The sequence below is a fragment of the Zalophus californianus genome, chromosome 10 (assembly GCF_009762305.2).
Source record: "Zalophus californianus isolate mZalCal1 chromosome 10, mZalCal1.pri.v2, whole genome shotgun sequence".
Taxonomy (NCBI): domain Eukaryota; kingdom Metazoa; phylum Chordata; class Mammalia; order Carnivora; family Otariidae; genus Zalophus; species Zalophus californianus.
In genome coordinates, this window is record NC_045604.1 from 5,290,841 (window position 1) to 5,313,201 (window position 22,361).

The 22,361-nt window shown below is 42.7% G+C and overlaps 2 protein-coding genes and 1 pseudogene across 2 annotated transcripts; 1 reads left to right on the top strand and 2 right to left on the bottom strand.

Annotated features, from left to right (window-relative positions):
* Positions 1-705: 705 nt before the first annotated feature.
* Positions 706-21,515, bottom strand: CD48 (CD48 molecule). The gene is made up of 4 exons (XM_027613915.2): positions 21,074-21,515; positions 8,298-8,597; positions 4,201-4,467; positions 706-2,497 (listed from the first exon to the last, which is right to left on the bottom strand). The coding sequence occupies exons 1-4, from the start codon at positions 21,231-21,233 to the stop codon at positions 2,418-2,420; spliced, it is 807 nt and encodes a 268-aa protein (XP_027469716.1). The 5' UTR covers positions 21,234-21,515; the 3' UTR covers positions 706-2,417.
* LOC113933612 lies at positions 7,028-7,197 on the top strand (annotated as a pseudogene).
* Positions 13,185-13,714, bottom strand: LOC118356050 (60S ribosomal protein L27a-like). The gene has a single exon (XM_035722551.1). The coding sequence runs from the start codon at positions 13,694-13,696 to the stop codon at positions 13,250-13,252; it is 447 nt and encodes a 148-aa protein (XP_035578444.1). The 5' UTR covers positions 13,697-13,714; the 3' UTR covers positions 13,185-13,249.
* Positions 21,516-22,361: the final 846 nt, after the last annotated feature.

A 22,361-nucleotide genomic window follows, 5' to 3' on the forward strand; every position in this document is an offset into this window, starting at 1 on the left:
CTGTTCTAGCAAAAACAAAATGCATATGCATGTATAAGCTACCAAATATGAATTGAGTAATTTCAATTATTTCACATACAAATTAAATATTTTCTTATTTCATTCAAAACTAACATTGCACAATATAAATAAAATTCATAATAATTTAAATTTTAAAAATTTCCTTTACTTAGAACATTAAATAGCAATTTAAAAAATCATCCCAAGTACAGAAAGGCTGTGGAATAAAGGAAAAAACTTTATATTTTAGTACATTTAATGGCACTTTTTTCCTGCTTTTTGAACAAGGGGCCCCACATTTTAATTCTGCAGTAAGTCCAATAAACTATGTATCTGGTGCTGGCTTGAGGGAAAGAGGCAGGGAACAGTTGGTGCCAGTGACCTGGGCTGTCAAAGGTACTATTTGCCTCTGGTCTTCAAGTAACTGGATCCAATCGAAACAGGATGCCTGGAGAGGTGTGCCTGTTCCTTAGCAGGCGAGGACTATGCTTATTTTTTTTATATAAAGTGACATTTCTTTCCTTTTACTGCTTTCCCCCAGAAATGCTCTTTGATTCCATTTGTGTGTGTGTGTGTGTGTGTGTGCGCGCGTGTGCATGTCCCTTCAAAAAAACCTCTTCTGCCACGAAAAAGTGAGGGAAAAGGGAAGGATGCTGCATGTAGAAAAGAGACCCAAACAGTCCCACTGGAAGGTGCCAGCCGATCAGAGGTGAGGCTGGGATGGAACCACAGGCTGGACTGAAGGGGATGGTGGGAGACTTAGGGAGTCCAGGCTATGTTGTGGTAACAAACAAAAACCAAACTTTCCTATGCGTGTCCGGTGTAGACCAGGCAGCCGCTTGCCATGTGATGGCTTGGACCCAGGCCCTTTGCATTATGTGGCTCCACTTCTCAGAGTCCCTCACTTCCTGGCACATTAATTCCATCCATTTTCTATTGGCTAAAACCAGTCACATGGCCCCAACTAAATAGACGGGGAGCTGAGAAAGGTAGCTTTTCTAGTGGCCCATGTATTAGTCAGGGTTCTCCAGAGAAACAAACCAATAAGAGCTACACACACACACACGCACACACACAAAGATTTATTATAAGGAATTGGCTCATGCAATTATGGAGGCTTATAAGTCCCAAGGTCTGAGTCATCAGACTGGTGACTCAGGATTGGTGATGGCATCTGAAGGCAGGAAAAAAATCCAAATGTCCCAGGTCAAAAGCAGTCAGGCAGAAGGAATTCTTCCATACTTAGGGGAGGGAGAGCCTATTCACACCTTCACCTGATTTGATGAGGCTCACACACATTAGGGAGGTTAATCTGCTTTACTCAGGCTACTGATTCAAATGTTAATCTTATCCAGAAAACCCTCACAGACACACACAGAATAATGTTGGGCCAAACATCTGGTCACCTCTGGGGCCCGGTCAAGTTGACACATAAAATTAACCAGGACAGCCCAGGAGGAAAACGTGAGGTTGGTGAGCACACAGCGTGTTTTGACACAGAGGAGGGCTGGATGGCAGGGAAGGCTGGTTTGATGTAGACAAAAAGTGATCTGTGATGGGACAGTTCCCTGAAGGGGGAATACATCCTTGAGTGGCCCTCTCAGCTCCAGGCCCATGAAAGCCTTGGAGGAGAGGAACACACAAAAGAAATCCCAGGTGTTCTGTCAGTGCTGGGCCTGGGGGTTCCTACCTTCCTGTAATGGAAGACCCTAGTGAGAACATTTTGTTATCTGATGGTTTTATTAGATCCCGTGACACAGGTAGGACTTGAAGAGTTGCCCACAAAGGAAGTAGTGGTGCTCGGCTCCCCAGGAAAGGCTTGGGAGGGACCCTTTTTATGTGGCAAAGCTGCATGCTCACTCCTGAGGGGTAAGCCTGAACCCATATTCCCAGGAAACCTAAAGAGCATGCTCCTCAGAGAGGAGGCCAGAACTTGGGTGGGGGGTGGGGGGGGAGGCAAAGCTAGAAGGAACCCCAGGAGATTTGGCATGGATGCGGGACCAAGAGTCAGAGATGGCACAAATTAATTCTTCAGACACAACAACATGTTGTGTTGGATCTTCCCCTTTGTATCCCGTTTGCCTGGGCCAATGGAGCAGACATTGTCTGACAGTTTGACGTTGATGGTCACATCGTTTATTTAAACAAGGAAACATTGCATAGTGTGGTCACATCTTTTGGTGGGAAAAATATATGTGTATCTATGTATGTGTGTTGGAAAATAACTAGGAGATATAAAATAAAGTATTAACTGTAGTTTTTAAAAAGTTAATTTGAAAATGCTTGTAGATGCTTCAATAGCACACTTTCTACCATCCCGTGTAGCCAGAGCTCCTGTCTTGGTTAACAGCGCGGTTGCTGATGAAGGCAAGACCCAGCTGTCTTGAAGTTTCACTCTTGAGTTAGAAGAGCTTGTCTCAGGTCCATATGAGGCCAGGAACAATGGGTACCATGACCATTAGCCATGTTGCAATCCAAGCTACTCCAGAGGATCTGGCTGAAAGAGCAAGAAAACTCCAAATGCTTAGGTGTCTTGACTTTAGGGAAGGTAGGACTACTTCCCCTCTCCATTTCTCCACCCCACATCCCATCTATACCAAGAGGGAAAAAGAGAACGAAGGGGAAGACTGATAGGAAGGGAAGGGGAGAGAAGGAATAAGAACAGAGGGGATGGAGGAGAGGACAGGAGAGGAAGCAGAAAATAAAAAGAAAAGGGAATGAGTGATACAGCTGGGAAGGGAAATTAGGGGTTCTTTTCTAGGATAATTTGGATGGCTGAAAAGTGACAAGATGGGCTTAGCCCTTCCAAAAAAGGGCCTTATTATTGTTTTCATCCTCGCTGTAGATGAGTAGTCACCCTCATTTTATAAATGACGGGGACTATGTCTCTTCCTTTTTCTGGATCTCAGGATATGGTGTTGATATAAAGGTGGTCTCATGGTCAGACACCGAACTGTTGCATAGGGTCTGTGGTAGCAGCAGAGACTAGAAGAGGCATGGCCAGTCAGGTGGGAAGAATAAAGAAGAGTGTACAGGTTCCATAGTCCGTGTGCAGGAACAGAGGTGAAGAAATCAGCACGGTGGGAGAGTAGAGCAGGTCCAGGAAGACCATGAAAGATCAGTGTCTCTGGGGGCCATGGTCCCTAATGCCTGGCGTGACAGGGAACTCAGGTAAATGTTGGCACCACAGATATGAGTTATTCTAGAAGGATATGGTTATGTATACTCGGGGATATGGTCTCAGGGGTGTGGAAAGTACAAGACCCAGTATGCTGGGTTTAGTAATCTAAATTTATCGAGGGGTCCCCCAAGCCCCCAGTGTCTCCAGAATTGAAGGAACTGGTTCTAATTTAAGTACCATTCACTGAAGACCTGTTGGGCACTGTTCGAGATAGGGTATCTGTCCTGTCTCATTTAGTCCTCATAACAGCATGAGGTAAGAATTACCATTTTGTCTGTTATTTAAGAAGGATACAACTTGGAGAAGGACATGACTTGGAGAAGCTAAGTCACTTGCTTAGCTATTAAGTGACAATCCCAGGATTAACCCCAAGTACCTAACTCCAAAACCTATGAGCTTACTGCCCAATCCTGGTATAAGCTTGACAGAGAGCCAGCAGTGATGCTCAAGTGAGTGGGTCCTCCCAAGAGACAGAGAAATCTGAAACATGAAACCCAGAGTCTGTCTTTCTAAAAAGCAGAGAGTCTCTGCCTTAGGATAAGGTCCTCACTCTTGTTCACTACTTGTTCTTACTTGTGCTCATCTACTTGGCCCTTCTTTCTTTTGCTGATTTAGGCTGTCTGCCAGAAACCCCTTCATGTACCTGTTCAACTGTGTCTGGTCTGCTCTCCCACTTGGGCTTTTCTCCTGCTCAACCCTGACAGCTCAGATCGTCCTACAATTACCCAGGCCTCAGATTCTAGGACCATGCATTGTTAGAGCAGGGTAGGAGTGCCAGCCACCCCTTGCAGGTGAGGACAGAGAGCTCCACAAAAGCCAAATAAGCTTGCTGAGAGCTGGCGGCAGAGCCCAGGGTAGAACCCAAGTCTCTCAGGTCTCACAGAGGCCTTTGGGATCTTCCATCTGAGCAGGAGGCTGAATAGTATCCCCACACCTTTCTTCATTTCATGCAAAAGAAAACTAGTTACCCTAGCTCCCCCCCCCCCCCGCCACGTCGCTCCCTGGGGAGTATTTCTTACCTAGTTGACAAGGTAAGGTGAAATAGACAGTATCATTTTTGCTGCTCACAGGATTGCTCGCTTGGCAGGTGTAAAACTTGGAGTAGTTTTGTGGCTCAACGGTGATTTCAAGCACAAAATTCTGGAGCCCTGTTGAAAAGGGCCCTGAGTCCCCATACCAGGTATAGTTTATGGACTGGTTTGGGATCATACATGACAGCTGCAGATGACAGCCATTGTTCACTTTCTGTGTCTTCCGGATCTCTATGTCAGGTTTAGGTACAGGATCTGAAGATGAGGAGGATGTTGTAAGATGAGACAATGGGTTTATGCATTTATGAGGCAATTACGCTTTGAGAGTTTAACCAATAAAATACAAAGGAAACTAGGGAGGGGCGCTGAGTGCTGCAGAAAGTGGTGTCATGGAGAAGAGGCCCCTACAGGGGGAGCCAGTGAGCAGCTTTGATCTCTGGAGGTTCAGACTGGAAGGGCTACTCCTTGGGGGTGAAGCTAAAATGGATCCAGGAGGGGGAGCCATGCACCCAGAAACAAAATGGGGTTATGACTATCTGTGGGCCAGAAAGAGCAGCAAAGATCTCCTGGGGTCAGATTTAGTATCCCAACTGTCTGAGCTACGTGAAATTTCTTCTCCAGCACTGGCCCACAGTTGGCACCGTGGCCCGCCTGTCCATCAAGAGCTCTTGGACTCAGATTCAGCAAGAGTCCTGGGGTAGGAGGTACAGAGCAAAGCCCTCTCCTGGATTCTGGAAGAGCTACAGAGAAGAACTTCATGTAACCCCCAGCACACATTAGCGTGATGAATAGCACTGTGTCTGTTAACTTTGGTATCTCAGGGTTTACCACAGTGCTTACCAGATAGAAATCTGTAAGTATCTGATGAAAGGATTGGATGGATGGATGGATGGATGGATGGATGGATGGATGGATGGATGGATGGACAGGTGAGTGGATGGATGGATAGATGGATGGATGGATGGATGGATGGATGGATGGATGGATGGATGGTTGGATGGATGGATGGATGGATGGATGGATGGATGGACAGGTGAGTGGATGGATGGATAGATGGATGGATGGATGGATGGATGGATGGATGGATGGATGGATGGTTGGATGGATGAATGGATGGACAGGTGAGTGGATGGATGGATAGATGGATGGATGGATGGATGGATGGATGGATGGATGGATGGATGGACAGGTGAGTGGATGGATGGATAGATGGAGGGATGGGTGAGTGGATGGATGGATGGAGCAGTTATGAGATACAAAGGACAAAACAGTAGCTTTGGAGTAAGACCAGCCTCGGTCTTGGAATTGGCTCTCATGGAGTGACAGTATCAAAATAATTAACCCCTTGAATTTTCTTCTCATGGGTAAACTGACTCTACCTCATAGCACAGTGTTAGTGAGATAAAATGGCATTGTCTATGGGGAAGTACTTCTTGCAGGGTGCAAGTGTTCTATGCGTGTCGGAGGTCATCTTATCACCGATGTTGTCCTGCCACCAGATGGGATGAAAGGTAATCCCAGCATCTGCTTTTTCCTTTGTCAGGGCCACTTTTTCTGAAACCCTCTGGGCCTTTTCATTCTGGCCATGGGTAAAACACCTACAGAATCAGTGCTGCTCTGGTGTCAAAGGATTAAACGTGCCAAGAATTGACGAGATCAGAGCTCCCCTCTGGCTGCAAGTGTGTGGTGGGCAATGGCAGTTTCACCTGCCTGGCCTCCTGAACTCTAGAACCATCTCCTGAGTGAAACCCCCTGAGATTGCTGGACTTCCCCTCCATGCCTGAACTGAGCAATTTTTGTACTATTTTTTGCCATTTCCTGTGGTCTAGCCTCTTGTCTTGTAACATCTTCCACATTTCACATGGCGAGCAGCACGTACTGTATGCTTTGTGGGTGGGGCTCATTGAGCCAGCCAGTGTAGTCTGGCTCTAAGATGCCTTACTAGAGCTATCAGAAATTCAGGGGCTATACTGAAGAAGGAGCTTGCAGCTAATCCCATCCTCAGGGTTTTATGTCCAGGCAGGTGTGCTTACAGTCACACCAGTTTGTGGAATTTAAAATATTCAGGAATGTTGCAAGCAGATTGTGAAACCATTTGTAACTTGGAGTTGGCTGTGGTGGGAGTATTTACCACAGAAATTAGTAAATGATACAAAGTTGGGCTTTTCCTAACACCGCTGTAAGAGACTTTGAATCTTTTCCTTTTCCCAGGACTTCCCGAATTTTCAGGCCATGTGACTTGGAGGAAGTACGTGAGAAGAAGGCTCCAGCCTCTTAGAACAGGGACCATTGAGCTGGTGGGTTGTAGAAGGCACTCTTCATTTACACTGTTTGGGGGTAGAAAGATTACAGATATTTTCTGAGTATTTTCTAGAGATTTTGTATTTGTATTTTTGGTAATCATGTGGTAGAAGGAAACTGCATGATAAAATGATTTGGTTTGGGAAAAACCCCTTGTTTTCATTTTTGATGTTTCACTCCCATTTTCTACTTTGATTCTCATAATATCCTAAAAGGAAGATATAATTATCTTCACAATATGAGGGCCCCGAGGCTCTCGGGTAGACCCTGTCTTGGATGTCTGCCCTGCCCCTCTTCTCTAATTTTTGCCTACCTCAACACCACAGAGGCCTCCCCAGGAATCATGTTTCTGCCTTAAAATCTGACACTTTGGGCCATAAATATTTTGATCAGGTATGCATACCTGAGCCAAGTTGGCTTAATCAGTTTCTCCCTTTAAATTCTGAGAATTTAAACCAAGAGTTAAAAAGTCTAGGCTTTGAGCCTTTTGCCTCGTTGCATCCGAGAGAGCAAGATGGGTCACCAGCAGCTGTACTGGAGCCATCCGGGGAAATTTGTTCAGGGTTCTCGTTCTTGCCGCGTCTGCTCAAACCGGCACGCTCTGATCCGGAAATACGGCCTCAATATGTGCCGCCATGTTTCCGTCAGTACGCGAAGGATATAGGCTTCATTAAGCCGGATTAAGTGAACTTCCTTGAATTGGTCATTCAAGATAACCTACGTTAACTGCAGATAACCACGATACCTACTTTAATGTCAACTCATTGTACATAAAATAAAAAATACTCCAATTATGAGTGCTTTAATGTGAATGGAATGGTCAATTGATTATAGAAATCTCTTTTTTAAAAATGTACTATTTTCTCAACAGTTCATCTTCAACATATGTGGCTTAATTTCCTTCAGTTATATAAAAGTACTCATGCTGAACTCTGAAAAAAAAAAAAGTCTAGGCTTTGAGAGGTAAGTCATGTACGTGGCAGGGATCAAAAGAGGCACAGTCCACAGATTGCTGAGGCTGGGGACTCTGGGCTGGCCCTGGTCCTCATTCTTCCTCTTGTTCAGCCCTTCTTAACTCTTCTCAGTTCCTTGAATTGCTTTAAATAGTTCTAATTTCTTTAATAGACTCTCTTTTTTTTTTTTGCTAAATTTACATCAAATTGGCTTCTGTTACTTGCCATCAAAACAAACTTACCAAATATGGGCACAGAGACGTTACGACCTTTCTTCAAGGTCACACAGCTAGGAAGTGAGCTAGCAACCGAGGTTTTTAACCCAGGTCTGTCTGATTCCAAGTATAATATCCTAGTCCTTATTCCACACATACCGGTTAGGCTGGAGCTATGAGTGTAAGTTTATGTCCCATCCATTTTGAAAAATTAAAAAAACCCTCCTTTAATAGCTCCTGCCCCATCCTGTGTCTCTTATAACTTTTTCCTTAAGTCTGATGAAGTCTGTGTTCAGGTATATTATTAAGATGAGCTCAGAACTGATTTGGGTTGGTCACAGGAGAGCATGAAGAGACCAGAGAGGAAATCATTTCTATGGTTTTCCCTTTCTTCACATCTCAGACACTAACATCAGAAGAACTTTTAAATGTCCCAAGGCTATCAATTTGGATTCTGCTGGCCCAGCCTCACTCCCCAGAGGAACTGGCTCCAGGAGAAATGAATGAAGCCTGTCCTGAGGTTTCTCTATCCTCCTCCCAGAAAGGGCCCCCATGTGCCCTAGGAAACCTCCCAGTGGTCCATCCAGGGCCCTAGAGTGGGACTCCCCAAACTCACCATGTACCTCCAGTGAGATATGCCAATCCTTCTCTGTCCCAGACTCATCCAACACCCTGAGGATGTAGGTGCTGCTGTCCTCTTTCTGGACATTATAGATGCACAGTGCATGGCTTTGATTAAGTCGAACCCTGTCCTTAAACTTAGACTTGAAGAAGTTAGTCCTGTTGGATTCCCATTCTAGAATCTTCTGATTGGTGGTGTAAAGCCAGGTGAGTTGTTTGTAGTTAGCAGGCAAACTGGAGATTTGCAGACTCACATTGCTGCCTGAGATGGCAGTCACTGGATGTTCCGAATGATCTGTCAATGAGAGTGACAGCCTTCTTAGAGAGGGCAGAGGGGCCCAGCAGCCAAAGCTTTCGCCTGACCTGGTGGGACAGGGAAGAGAGAAGAGGTTTCTGCTTGGAAACAGTAAGTATGGTCTTCACCAGAGGGTCTGCCCTCTGATCAGGAATTCAGTAAAAGTTGGAGCTTGAGGGTGGGTAAGGGGGTAGGGCATGTTGCTGATAATCCTTCTAGTTCTGCCCCAGAAGATAAAGACAAAGGACACTGATGCTGGCCCCGACACTCTCCCTTGCTCTCATGCCAGTAGATTTTCAAATAAAATGATGACAAGTCACATCCCCTCTCTGGGCTTGTGTTCCCTGTTGCTTCGATTTACTTCTCTAGCAGTAGGCAGGAAGTGGAGAAGAAACAAAGTTTGAAGCGAATGGAAGCCAGAGCTATTCATTAGCAAAGTATTATAGAAGCATGAAGGCATTTCATTAATAAAAATAGTATGCTATTTTTCTGGCATTCGTAGTATTTCTCAGCTTTTTAAAACTTGTAATACATTGGGGTTTCTTTTCTCATTCTAACTAAATTCACTTTTATTCCTATTTGTGTTTGCTGTTCTGTTCTTTTTTCATGAGGGTGCCCAAACCTTGTCTGGTTAAGGCAAAGAAAAGATGACAGCAGGAAGATGCAAGATGAAGGGAGGTGTGCTGACTCTTTGTGGAGGAAGAAGAACAAAGGAGGTGGATATAGTTAGGTATCTATATATAGGCTAAGAAAGAACAGTAGAAAGAAGCTACCTATAGAGGAAAAAGGAAATACGACCTATATTATTCTGACCTCATCTACTGTCACACAAAATCTCAGTAATATTGTTCAATATCATATATACATCCAGCTGTTCACTTTCCACAAATCTATCATTTCCAAAAAGCATTCTCTTCAACTAATAAAAGATTGAAAATGAATTTAAAAAAAGATTGAAAATGCCTGTGTCCCCAGGGCTTTCAAGTTTCTATTTATTAATCCTTCCCACCATCCATCTCTGCCTTCAACACTTTACTGAGCACTTATCCTGTGCCTAGTGCATATGCAGACATACTTAGGCTTTCATTGTCACAGTGCCTCTGATTCCATTCCACACATTATCATCTCTGTGACAAAAACAATTCAGTGCCAGTAACAGTATTTGAACCACCACTAATGTGCCTGGCACTGCGTGAGGCTCTAGCATCAGCAATACAGATGGAAGCTCTAGCCTCTTGGAGCATGCAGCCCAGCAGGACATTCTCTTCAGGATTTTAAAATCACCGGACATATATTCTAGATTTGTTCTCATTCTGTTACTTGTTTCCATGTGAATTAATAGAAGTAGTGACAATAGACAGCCTAGATCAGTGTTTTCCAACCTTGGCACTACTGACATTTTAGGCCAGATAAGTCTCTGTTGTGGGAGCTGTCCTTGTGCATTGTAGGATGTTCAGCAGCATTTCTGACCTCTGCCCACTAGAGACCAGTAGCACTTCTCCAGATGTGATAATCAAAATGTCTCCAGGTATCGCAAATGTCCCAACCCCATTCTGGGTGAGAACTACTGGCCTAAGTCATCCTTGGCAGACTCCAGTAAGTGTCAGACATATGCTCAGGAAGACAGCACAACTTACAATTAATCCCTTCTTTTATTTCTCAGTAAGAAGTGATGGCCAACCACCAAAATGACCTTTTGGTAATCATACACATAGGTAGTGAAGAAGAGAGGAAGGAAAGATACAACATCCCGTGCATGTCTATATCTTAGCAATCATGTTATATTGAAATGATCTGTTTAATGTCTACTACCTGCTTCTATCACTAGACTACAAGTTTCCTAAAGACAACAAATGAGTCTTATGAGTCTAATTCATTTTCCATTATAGTGTGATAGTTAAGAGCATGGGTTCTGAAATCAGACTGCCTTGGTTCAAATCCTGGCTCTACCACTTGCTAGCTATGTAACCTTGAGCATGTTACCTAATCTCTCTGTCTTTGTTTTGGTTATTATCTCATAAAGTTTGTAATGGTTAAGTCTATGTGTCAACTTGACTGGGCTAAGGGGTGCTCAGATAGCTGGTACAACATTATTTCTGGATGTGTCTGTGAGGGTGTTTCTGGAAGAGATTAGCATTTGAACTAGTAAACAGAGTAAAGATGATCACCCTTACCAATGTGGTAGGCACCATAACCCAAAAAGAACAAAAAAGCAGAAGAAGGGCAGATTTACTCCTTGCTTGAGCTGGGACATCCATCTTCTCTTACCCTTGGACATTAGTGTTCCTGGTTCTTGGGCCTTGGACTTGGACAGGGACTTACACTATTGGGTCTCCTGGTTCTTGGGCCTGCAGATTTGGACTGGAACTCCACCACTGGCTTTCCTGTGCCACCAGCTTGTAGATGTCAGGTTGTGGGACTTCTCCATATAGAGAACTACACAGTATGGGTTATGCTTCCATAATTGCATGAGATAATCCTTCATAATAAACCTCTTTCTATATATTTATATATAGACTATTTGCTCTGTTTCTCTGAAGAACTCTAATACAGAGTTACATTAATAAAATGCTTAGAATATAACTTAATACAAATAATCAATTAATACAAATAAAGTGCTTAGAACAATACTTGGAAGATTAGTAAGCATTCAATAAAGGTCATGTATTGTTTATTATTATTACCTACATTATTTTTTGGATCCATAACACCTAGTTCTATGCCTAAGTTATTAAGATGTTTGACAACTGCCTGTTGAACTTATTTTATTATACCAAAACAGTGGTAAAATAAGGACTAGACTAATGATACATTTTTTAGAAATGGATGTTCATATGTGAATCCGAAAGATTGAAGAATGTGAAAGAAGGGGCCTAAAATCCAAAAAATTGTAGCAGCTCCTCAATCAGCTTTCACTTGTACCCTAATGGTCTAAAAATAAAAGGTGTCAGCATGCACAAGAGATAACACAAAACCAGGTCACTAGCCTAGGACATGTGCTGGGACCTCTATCAGAACAGACAACTTCCCTAAAGCTTCTTTGGGGTGGGAGAAAGAAGGATGTATCCAATGCGAAAGAATGAAGAATACACAGCACATAGACTCAAGTTAAGATCCAGGCCCAGTTATACCTTGCATCCTTTCTCTTTGTGAGAATGGAATCTGCTTTATAAGGACAAAGAGATCATGTCTGGCAAGGGTATTTCCAACATGCTCAAAAGAACTTCAAAAATTTAGTGTGAGGGATAGGGAGAAACCATAGCAGACACATAGTCCCTAATTTTGTAAGCTTCTCAAAGATAAAGACAATATCTTGCTCTATTTTGAATCTCCACAATACTCGGTTGATACTTAGTATTTAGTAGACAATGAATAAATGGATGACAGTGACAAAATGTTTACATAAGTGCTCCCAGTCTTCTTCTTTCATGACCTCCTGCTAGTCAAAAATATTTTTCGTATTTTTACTTTCCACTCAGCTTCTCCCTCTTGTTTACTTCTTAAGAAGTAAATCAGTTTGGACTGATGAGTAGGGAGGAAAGGAAGAGATAAGCAAATACCAAGGCCACTCAAGCCAGTTTAGGAAATAGGGGTGCTAGTGCATTGGGGCTCAGAAGAGTAAGACTGTCTGGGCAGCAAATGGATGGGATGGTTTGAGAAGACTGAAGAGGACAGGAAAGGTGGGTGTAGGAAATGTTACCGTAGTTTATAAATTGGATTTCCTTTAACATCTTTTGAGAGACTGTAAGTAGAAATTTGAGTTACTATTTAGTTACTTATGACCAATGAATTGTGCTTCTTAAATATGAAAATGTGCCCAAACTGGGCCAGGGGAGCCCTGTCTTATGGCTGGATCCTGATAATAATAAATGAATAAAATCAATAATAAATGAATAAAAGGTGACTATTTTTTAATTTTTTATTAGGTTATGTTAATCACCATACATTACATCATTAGTTTTTGATGTAGTGTTCCATGAATCATTGTTTGCATATAACACCCAGTGCTCCATGCAGAACATGCCCTCTTTAATACCCATCACCAGGCTAACCCATCCTCCTACCCAAGATGACTATTATGACAAAGAAAGCAGAGGCGCAGTGGAAGAGGTGCCCAGGAATTCTCAAAAAAAAAACAAAAACCTAACAACATAAAAATGTGTTGGATATGGCATTCAAGTTTTCAGATATCGAAAGTCAACGCAAAGCAGCTAAAAGAAACCTTGAAATATCAATCCAGCAGCCTCAGAAGGGCTGAGATCATGCTCGAAAACAGAAAATGGAACAGCGAATTTTGTTTTGAAATATCTAATGAAAGGGTGGCCTGGAAGAGCAACATGAACCTGAAGATAGAAGCAGTAGAAAGAACGCTTGACTGACCATTTAAAAAGGGATATAAGATATTCTAGTCTTCTGAAAGAATTCTATAATTCATTCACAAGTTAAAGAAGAAATATGGATTAATTTTACAAATACAGATTGCAAAATTAATGCAGAAATGGAGTAATACAATTTGGGTTATCAAGATGGTGGTTTAATCTGCTAATCGTCTACTAAATTCAGATAAATTAATATCTTTCTTTTTTCTTTTTTTTTTTTTTTTTTTTTGAAAAGCACTTGTTAGCATTTAATGAACGCCCTCAAATGTGGCTTCAAGCTACTAGAACGCAGGCGCCCCCGACACCCTTAATCTTCTCCTCTGCTCTTCTACTGAAGAATTTGGCCTTCACGATGACAGGCTGTTTTGGGAGTTTTCCCTTTCCCAAAACTTTGTAGTAGCCCGATCGCACCACATCAATGATAGGAGCAGCTCCAGTCTTGTTTTTGGCAGCATTTACCCGTGTCTGCTCACTGACCAAGGTCCACAGTTTATCAAGGTTGACAGTTGGGCAGAAGCTCTGGTTCCTCTTTAAGTGGTAATGTCTCATACCAACTTTTCCAAAGTATCCTGGGTGATATTTGTCGAAGTTGATCCTGTGGTGATGCATGCCACCAGCATTACCCCGGCCTCCTGGGTGCTTCCGGTGCTTGCCGATGCGGCCGTGGCCGTGGCTCACGTGGCCCCAAAGTTTCCGGGTCTTCCTCAGTCTGGATGGCATGTCGGCAGCTCAGACGGAAAAGTCTTTTTTCTTTTTTTAAAGATTTTATTTATTTATATGAGAGAGAGAGAGAGAATGAGAGATAGAGAGCACGAGAGGGAAGAGGGTCAGAGGGAGAAGCAGACTCCCTGCTGAGCAGGGAGCCCGATGCGGGATTCGATCCCGGGACTCCAGGATCATGACCTGAGCCGAAGGCAGTTGCTTAACCAACTGAGCCACCCAGGCGCCCAAATTAATATCTTTCTTATCTATAATATATTTATGTGGGGTTTTTTTTAATTTTAAATTGACAAAATCTTGATTTGTCTTCCTAACAATTGCGTATGGTCAAAGGCAGGGGAAATAACTGTAAAGAAAGTTAGGAAGCATCGTAGGAAGAAGTATTCGGTTATGTGTCTGGATGCATAGGATAAAGTAACTGTGTTTACGTGCAGTTTACAATAAAAAATGAAGCAGCTCTTTCCTGTGCCTAGCCATGTTTCCTGTCTGTAGAAAAGCAAAACTAAAATGGGGAAGGAGGGAACCAGATCAAAGAAAGTGATCATTTCCTACCAAAGAGTCTACCCAGGAAAGTGAAAGAGGTCCTAGAGAACAAGTTCTCATCACTCTAAAATCAAGTCACGTGGCTTCTAGTAAAACTATTAAGGAAGAAATGATGTGAGTTTTAAAGATACTAACATGGAGTTACCAAGAGCTCTTTGATGAGCTCAACCATTTAACTAACTTGTATAACCTTTTAAGGAAGTAATATTTAAAACTGAAGTATAATTGACATACAACATTATATTAGTTTCAGGTGTACACCATAATAATTCAACATTTGTATACATTGTAAAATGGTCACCACCATAAATCTGGTTTGATGACTTTCTGTAGTGTTATGCTTAGATTCCCTTTTCACTACCTTTTGTGGATCTATTACAAATTTTTGCTTTGTGGTTAACCGTGAGGCTCACATATGTCATAACAGTCTACTTTAAGTGGCTAGCAAGTTAATTTTGAATGCATTCTAAGACCCTGCATTTTTACTCCCCTTTACCACATTTTATGTTGTTGATGTCACATTCTACATCTTTTTATTTTGTGCATCCCTTAACTAATTATTGCAGTTAGTTGTTTTTTTACTACTTTTCTCTTTTAACCTTCATATTAACTTTGTAAGTGATTATTCCACTACCTTTACTATATATTTACCTTTACCAGTGAGACTTTTACTTTCATGTTTTCTTCAGCTTAAAGAAGTCCGTTTAACATTTTTTTTAGGGCTGCTTTAGTGGAGGTGTATTCCTTTAGCTTTTGCTTGTTGGAAACCTCTTTATCTCTCCAATTCTGAATGATAATCTTGCCCGGTAGAGTATTCTTGGTTAGAAGTTTCTTTCTTTCAGCACTTTGATTATATTATGCCACTCCCTCCTGGCATGCAAACTTTCCAATGAGAAATCTGCTGATAGCCTTTTGGGTGTTCCCTTGTATGTAACTAGTTTTTTTTTTTTTTTTTCTTTCTGTGTTTAGGATTCTCTCTTTACCTTTAACTTTTGACATTTTAATGTCTTGTTGTGGGTCTTTCTATGTTTATCTTATTTGGAAATCTCTGGAATTCCTGGATCTGATGTCTGTTTCCTTCCCCAGGTTAGAAAAGTTTTCAGTCATTATTTCTTCAAATAAGTGTTCTGCCCCTTTCTCTCTCTCTTCTCCTACTAGGAGCCCTATGATGCAAATATTATTCCACTTGATGTTGTTCCATGGGTCCCTTAAGCTATCTTCACTTTTTAAAATTCTTTTTTCTTTTTACTGCTCTGCTTATGTGAGTTCCTCTGCCCTGTTTTCCAGCTCACCGATTATTTCTTCTGCATCATCTAGCTGCTATTGAACCCCTCTAGTGCATTTTTCAGTTCAATTGTCACATTCTTCAGTTCTGTGACTTCTGTGTGGGGTACTTCCTCATATTTTCTCTTTGTTGAAGTTCTCACTGTGTTCATCCATTCTTTTCCTGAGTTCAGTGAGCATCTTTATGGCCATTCTTTGAACTCTTTATCAGGTTATTTATCTCTGTTTTATTAAGGTTTTTTTTCCTGGGATTTTGTCTTGTTCTTTCATTTGGAATATATTCCTCTGTTTCCTCATTTTGCTTTACTTTCTGTGTTTGTTTCTATGTGTCAGGCAAAACAACTACCTCTCTCAGTATTGAAGGGGTGGCCTCTGTAGGTGATGAATCTTATTATTTAACCCTGCCCTTGTTCTTGGTTGTCTCTTGCACTGTCTCTGATTACTTCAAACCCATGGAGCCCAGAAACACAATCCCCCTGAACCGTCAAAGAGGGTGTCAAGGGGCATCCCTTATGTGAGCTGTGTGTGCCTGCTCGTTTGGAGGGATTATGGAAGGTGGGAAGGGAGCAGGACACTAGCCCACTAAGGAAGTTGCGTGAGAGGGGAGAACTGCATTAGCAGCACAACAGAGCAGGTGCTAGCAGGTTAGAGTGAGTGCAAAAATGGCACCCAACAGCACTAGCAAGCTAAAGACAGAACATAAAAATGACACCCACCAGCACCTCCATTCCTGGATAGAATCCCAACAAGCTTTTGTCCTTGTGGAAGATCGTTTATAATCAGCAAATTAATCTCCTTCACATATGATATAGGCTTTTTTCAAACTGTGTTTTTGTGCTAAGTCATAAAATGAGTGAATCTGCATGTGAGCCCTTCAAGAGTAGAATCTCCATTCCCTACAGTCCTACGGTTCTCCTGGGTATAAGCTCCATTGGTTTTCAAAGCTAGATATTTGGGGGAGAGCTTGTACCTCCAGTGCAGGTCCCAAAGGTTGGGATGCCTGATATATTTGTGGGAACCCTTCCCAATGGTGGGGTGCCATGCCAAGGATAGGATTTTAGTGATACTGCTTCTCTGCCTCTCCTAACCATCTCGATGTCGCCCTTTTATCCTTTGTTGTAGAGTAGCTGTTCAGCTAGTTCTCAGGTTCTTTTTGGAGAGAATTGTACTGTATGTAGTCTTGGATTTGTGTCCATGGAAGGAGAGGAGTTCAAGATCTTACTATGCTACCATCTTAAACTGCCTCCTATCTTAAGGAAATAATTTGGCAATGGATATCAGGACCCCAGATTTTGTCATGGGTGACAAGAGTATTATTTCCTGAGATGGGAAGACTAATGAGTTTACTAGGCCAGATTGCAAGGGGTCAAGAACTCAATGGAAGGCGAGGGAGAGGAGACAACAAAAGTAAACTATTTCAGTGTGAATGGGAAGGAAACTGATAGGGCATTGTGTAGAGGGACATGAAAGGTAAAAAGAGGTTTTTGGTTTTATTTTTTAGTTTTATTTAAGAAGGAAAAAGACAAGTTATGATAGGTCAAGGGAAGGAGCCAGTAGAGAAAGAGACCTGGAAGAGCAAGAAGGTGACCAATGGCATTGGGCTAGAGGGGATTTAGAGCAGAGTTAATGGCCCAGGTCTTGCCTGGAAGGGAAGATACTTCATGCTTTGAGGGAAAAGAGAAGGAGCACAAGACTGTTGGGGATGTACAGAAGTTTGTAGTTTAGAGGTGGTAGACAAAAAGTTGAGAGGCTTTCTGCCTAATGATCTCCAGTCCCCATTTTTTTCAGTGAAATAGGAGGCAAATTCTTTGCTGAGATCCCAGCTTGACTGAAACAATGATTCACAACTTCCTCCCTCCCTCCGTTTTTCCTTCCCTCCATCTATCGATCCATCCATAAACACATACATATGTACATCAATTTATTCATTTATTCACTCTTCTAAAAAATGTAGAATAAGCACTTACTATGGACTAGGCTCTGTGGTAGGCACCATGCATAGAATGAAAGAGACATAGCTCCTTACCTTAGGGAGCTTCCATTCTAGTGGATACAGACAATTAATCAGATGATTCCACTATTGATGATAAGTGTTAGCATAAGGAAAATATGGAATACTAAGGGAGCACATCACTTGAATTTAGGGGTCAGGAGTGGCTTCCATAGAAAGTGTGAGTAGGAATTAGTGTAAGTAGAAATTAGCCAGGGAAAGATGAGGACCAGGAGTAATCAATGTTCCAACCAGAGGAGAAGAAAAGTATCAAGTGCTCAGAGACCCACAAAAACAAGATCCATTTAAGGAAGTAGAAGTAGTGCAGTTGATTAGAACATCACCTGGAGGAAGGGAGGAAGTGGCCATATTATCTAGTGCAAGCTTATGCTCAGGGTCTGCTGTAACTCTCTTTCACTATGGTGACCACTGATGAGTTGTTTTATTTTTTTTTAAGATTTTATTTATTTGTCAGAAAGCACAAGCAGGGGGAGCGGCAGGCAGAGGGAGAGGGAGAAGCAGGCTCCCCGCCGAGCAAGGAGCCCGATGCGGGACTCGATCCCAGGACTCCGGGATCGTAACCTGAGCCGAAGGCAGACACCCAACCAACTGAGCCACCCAGGTGTCCCCACTGATGAGTTTTTAAAAGAAGAGTAAAATAAACAGATAATCATTTTAGAAAATTTATACCAATGGCAGTATGGTAAATACTAGACAGAGAGAAGAATTGAATTTTTTTTTAAAAAGAGCTTTTAAGCAGGATTACTACAATTACTATTGTAGTAATTGGATGAGAGAAAATGATGTCTTGATTTAGAATAAGTGGTTTGATCTGCCAGCAGAGGTGGATGGAATTAGATATATTTGAGAGAGTTTTTGAAGGTATAATTAATAGGACTTACTCATTGGATGTGACAGGCAAGGAAAAGAAATGAAGTGAAGATGGCTTCCAGAATTCTGGCTTCAGTAATTGGACATAGAGATGTCATTTACTGAGAAAGCAAACAGCAGAGGAACAGCAGATTATAAAAATGTTTTTTAAATCCTCAAATTTTTGACACTCCTTCCATCAAGAGGTGGTATCTACATCCCCTCCCCTTGGTGATGGCCTCAGTGAGTAGGAGACAGCAGAAGTATGACTCACAAAGTGAGGTTAGAAAAGACCATGCGGCGTTTGCCTACTTCTCTCGGGATACTCACCCTGAGAGGTTTGGCCACCATGTGAGAAGATCACACACACAGCTATTGTAGTATTACTTAGCCTAGGCACCAGCCACATGAGTGAAGAAGCCTCAAAGATGACCCCAAGCCCCACCATGATCTGGCTACATACACATGAGATATCCCAGGGTGCTGAGCACAGTCCACCCCCTCATTCGTGCACAAAATTTGTGATTATTATTTTAAGCTGCAGAGTTGTGGTGGCTTATTACACAGCAATAGATAGCCAGAACAAAGATGATGAATTAGATTTGGGGCATATGTTTGGAGAATCTGGAGATGTTTAAAAAGCAGTTAAAAGTTCAGATCTGTGGGTAAAGAGAGAGCTTTGGGCTCTGAAGTTTACTTATGTCCTTCCCAAGCTCTTATCTGTCTCAGATTGTGTGTGTCACGTTTGCAAAACAATTCCACATTCTTTATTTGATTTGATCTTAATAATAACCCCTTGAAAAAATGGGAAGCATATTATTATACCCATTATAGAGTTGAGAAAGCTGAGGCCCAGAAAGCTTTTATGATTTATAGAAAATCCTGTGGCCTGGAACTCAGATAAAACAAAGGTCTTCTGATTCCCAGCACATGCTGCTTCCACCGCACTCTGCCAAGTGCTATGAGCAGATGAGGAAGATGCCCAGTAGTGGAGGGTACCTGAAATCAGAGAGCTGAGAGACTCAAGCCTGAGGAGGGATGAAAGAGGAGATTTAAAAATGCTTCTCAAATTTTTCCACTAAAGTATCCCTTACCAGGGAGGAGAGAACTACTATGTCCCCAGGAAGATCTAGACATAGAGCCCAAAAGAAAGTTCTTTGAAGTCATTCATTCATGTATTTAACAATTATTTATTGAGCCCCAGCTATGTTCCAGGCACTCTGCTAAGTTTAGCACACTACATGGTCTCTGTCTTCATGTCCTCTCAAGGAGACAAACAATCCAAACAAGCAATTCACCAATCATAATCTGGAGGCTTACAGGAGGAAGTCACATAAAAATGGCAGCCTACGGGAGGGGCAGAGGGAGAGGACGGTGCAGTGAATCCTGGGCAGAAAACCTAGCCATAACAGAGAAAGCACCTCCTTCAAGGCAAGCAGCAAAGTTAAATGTAAATGGATATGATTAATAGGGGGCAAGTCATAAACTGGGAATAAGAGGACCATCTGTGGGCATAATCTATGCAGGAAGAGATTTAGACACATCGCCCTTGTGTCTAGAGAAAGTCCTGAAATATTCCAGTTCTCTTAGCAGCACTATCTTTCCCAAAGTTGGGTTAATATTTCATATCAGCCCCCACTCGCAAAGCCATATCAGTGTTCTGAGTTGAGTCAGCCCCACAGAGCCCATACAGCTATGAATGCCCTGCAGACATCGTGTCTCTAGATGTACACAGTCATCAACCAGATCCAAAGTACTGCCAGCCTGAGAGGTCCTGCAGGAGTGGTCAACAGGGCATGACTGAGCGTGATTGTCTCCTCTCCCTAAAAGTTACACCGTAATTTTATGATGCTGTGTTGGTTCCCTGTGCTTGTTCATTTTTACTCTTTTTTTTTTTTTCCCATAGTGGTGAGCACTAAAGCCTTTGACATGGAAAAGACCTGAGTATCTCTTAGGGGGAATAGTGAGAAAGGCAACAGCTTAACTCCCACTTCTCAGCTGACCTGAAAAGAAAGGTACTAGGAGGTGAACAGCTGGAACAGAAAGGAGCGTTAACTCAGTCCCTGGGTACATCAGCGGAACCAGAACAGCCCGTGGCAGAGGAATGATCCTTAACTCTTAACAACTAGACGCTGGGGGCTCCTTTGATACTGAGGCACCTCAGGCCTCTGCTCAGACCCTCATTCAGAGACCCTAGAGAGAGCAATCCTCTCCGAGTTTCCTTTCCTACAATTTAGATCTCTCTTTGGGACCATGACAACATCATTTACCTTTGTTCAGGACACAAACCCTTGCATAGACAGAGGTCTCGAGAATGCCTCAGGGAGCACAGTGTGCAGAGCAGAAAATGTGGCAGCCGTCAATGGGCAGCTTCACTTACTCAAAATGCAAAACAAAACAAAACACAACATCTTCCCAGACCACAAAGCATGGAACGAAATCTGAGGGGCCTCCTTCCCGCTCTCCCTGAGGTCCTGTTTTTGTCATGATCCCTTGGGAAAAGAGAGGGGATGATTCTCCAAGGCTCAGGAAGTTTCCCCAACTCGCCACAGCCCTCCTACCAGCATAGAAGTATCTGCTGCCTGGAGACCACACTCCACTTTCAGGACGAAGCCCCACCCCATATCCCCTTTCCCATCTCACCTGTGCCTTCAATGCACAATCACATGCACACAACTTGTGTAAAGTACCTTGAATGCTGGTTGCCAGGAACAAATGAGGCAGCATTAGAAATTCCAGAGCCAGACACCACTCCCACCTTTGGGAGCACATGTTACTTCCCAGGAACACTACAGACAGGCCAGAACCAGGCCAGAAAGGGACTAAGGGCTCCAGAGCCCTTGAAATCATGGTCCAAGTTTACAGAAACCTTTTTGACACTCAGCAACTCATGGGTGGAGCCTGGAGACCAAAAACAGGAAGCCCCCGTATCTGAGAGCACCACGAAAGCAAAATGAAATTGACTATTTTGTTTGAATGTGCAGTTGGTTCTGTTTTCTGGAGAGAGGATCCATAGCTTCTGTTGGATTCTCAGAGGGGTCGGTGCTCAGAAAAGATTAAAGTCCAAAAAAAAAAAAAAAAGAAAAGACTAAAGTCTCCTGATAGAGAGTATCTGGCTTTGGTTTCCCAGGCAGGAGTCACCCTGATTAATCCAGAAGTTAAAATTAGTAGATACTCACCAAGCCTGCGGGGAATTTCCAGCCTGAGCCAACCCTAAGTCATGAGAGGAACAGGTGACATATAAGTGTCATACAGAGCAGAAAATGGAGAAACCAAACCTCCCACACCCTAAGCCCCACCCTCAGTCTCCTCCTCCTTTATGATAAAGACACTGGTTGTACCCTTACATCAGCCTATCTACTGAACATTAGTAGAAAAAGCAAGATTACTTGGCCCAAATGAATGGATTTCCCAGCCTTGTGGTCTAAGAAATTTCAGACCCATCCCTCTTAAATCTAAATGAATTATTTGTCCACCTAGGGCACTTTGGGGACCCATAAGGCAAGCCACAGTCCCTAATACAGCATATTCGTAGCTATTTCTGAATTGGAGACACTCCTGATTCAACATAGAGGAGCCCAGTAAAAACACTGCTCTCCTCAATCTGTGAACTCCTATGATAGAAGTAGTTACCCTTCCCCAAAGGAGCGGCATGGGGAAACTGAGTCAGCCCAATGCCTTAAATTGCACATGACACCCCATTCACTTGAACACATGGGAGCCCCGTGAGGCGAGAAGGGCAGGCATTATTGCTTGCACTTTATAACTGAATCTGAGTCAGACCAACGTTCAGCTCCAATCCACCCCAATCTTCAACTCCTCCCGCAGTGTGGGCTACCGTAAATCTTTGCACTAGAAGAGAACATGAGACAGGAGTAGAATGAGCTAAGTTGAAATGGAGTTAGCTAGGGATGATTTTTTTTTTAAAGATTTATTTATTTATTTGACAGAGAGAGACACAGCGAGAGAGGGAACACA

Coding starts and splice junctions, on each gene's coding strand:
- LOC118356050 (XM_035722551.1), bottom strand. CDS start 13,696: ATGCCATCCAGACTGAGGAAGACCCGGAAACTTTGGGGCCACGTGAGC.
- CD48 (XM_027613915.2), bottom strand. CDS start 21,233: ATGATTTCAAGGGCTCTGGAGCCCTTAGTCCCTTTCTGGCCTGGTTCT. Junction 4,468..8,297: donor TATCTCACTGGAGGTACATG/GTGAGTTTGGGG, acceptor CCTCATCTTCAG/ATCCTGTACCTAAACCTGAC. Junction 2,498..4,200: donor CACCTTACCTTGTCAACTAG/GTAAGAAATACT, acceptor TTGCTCTTTCAG/CCAGATCCTCTGGAGTAGCT.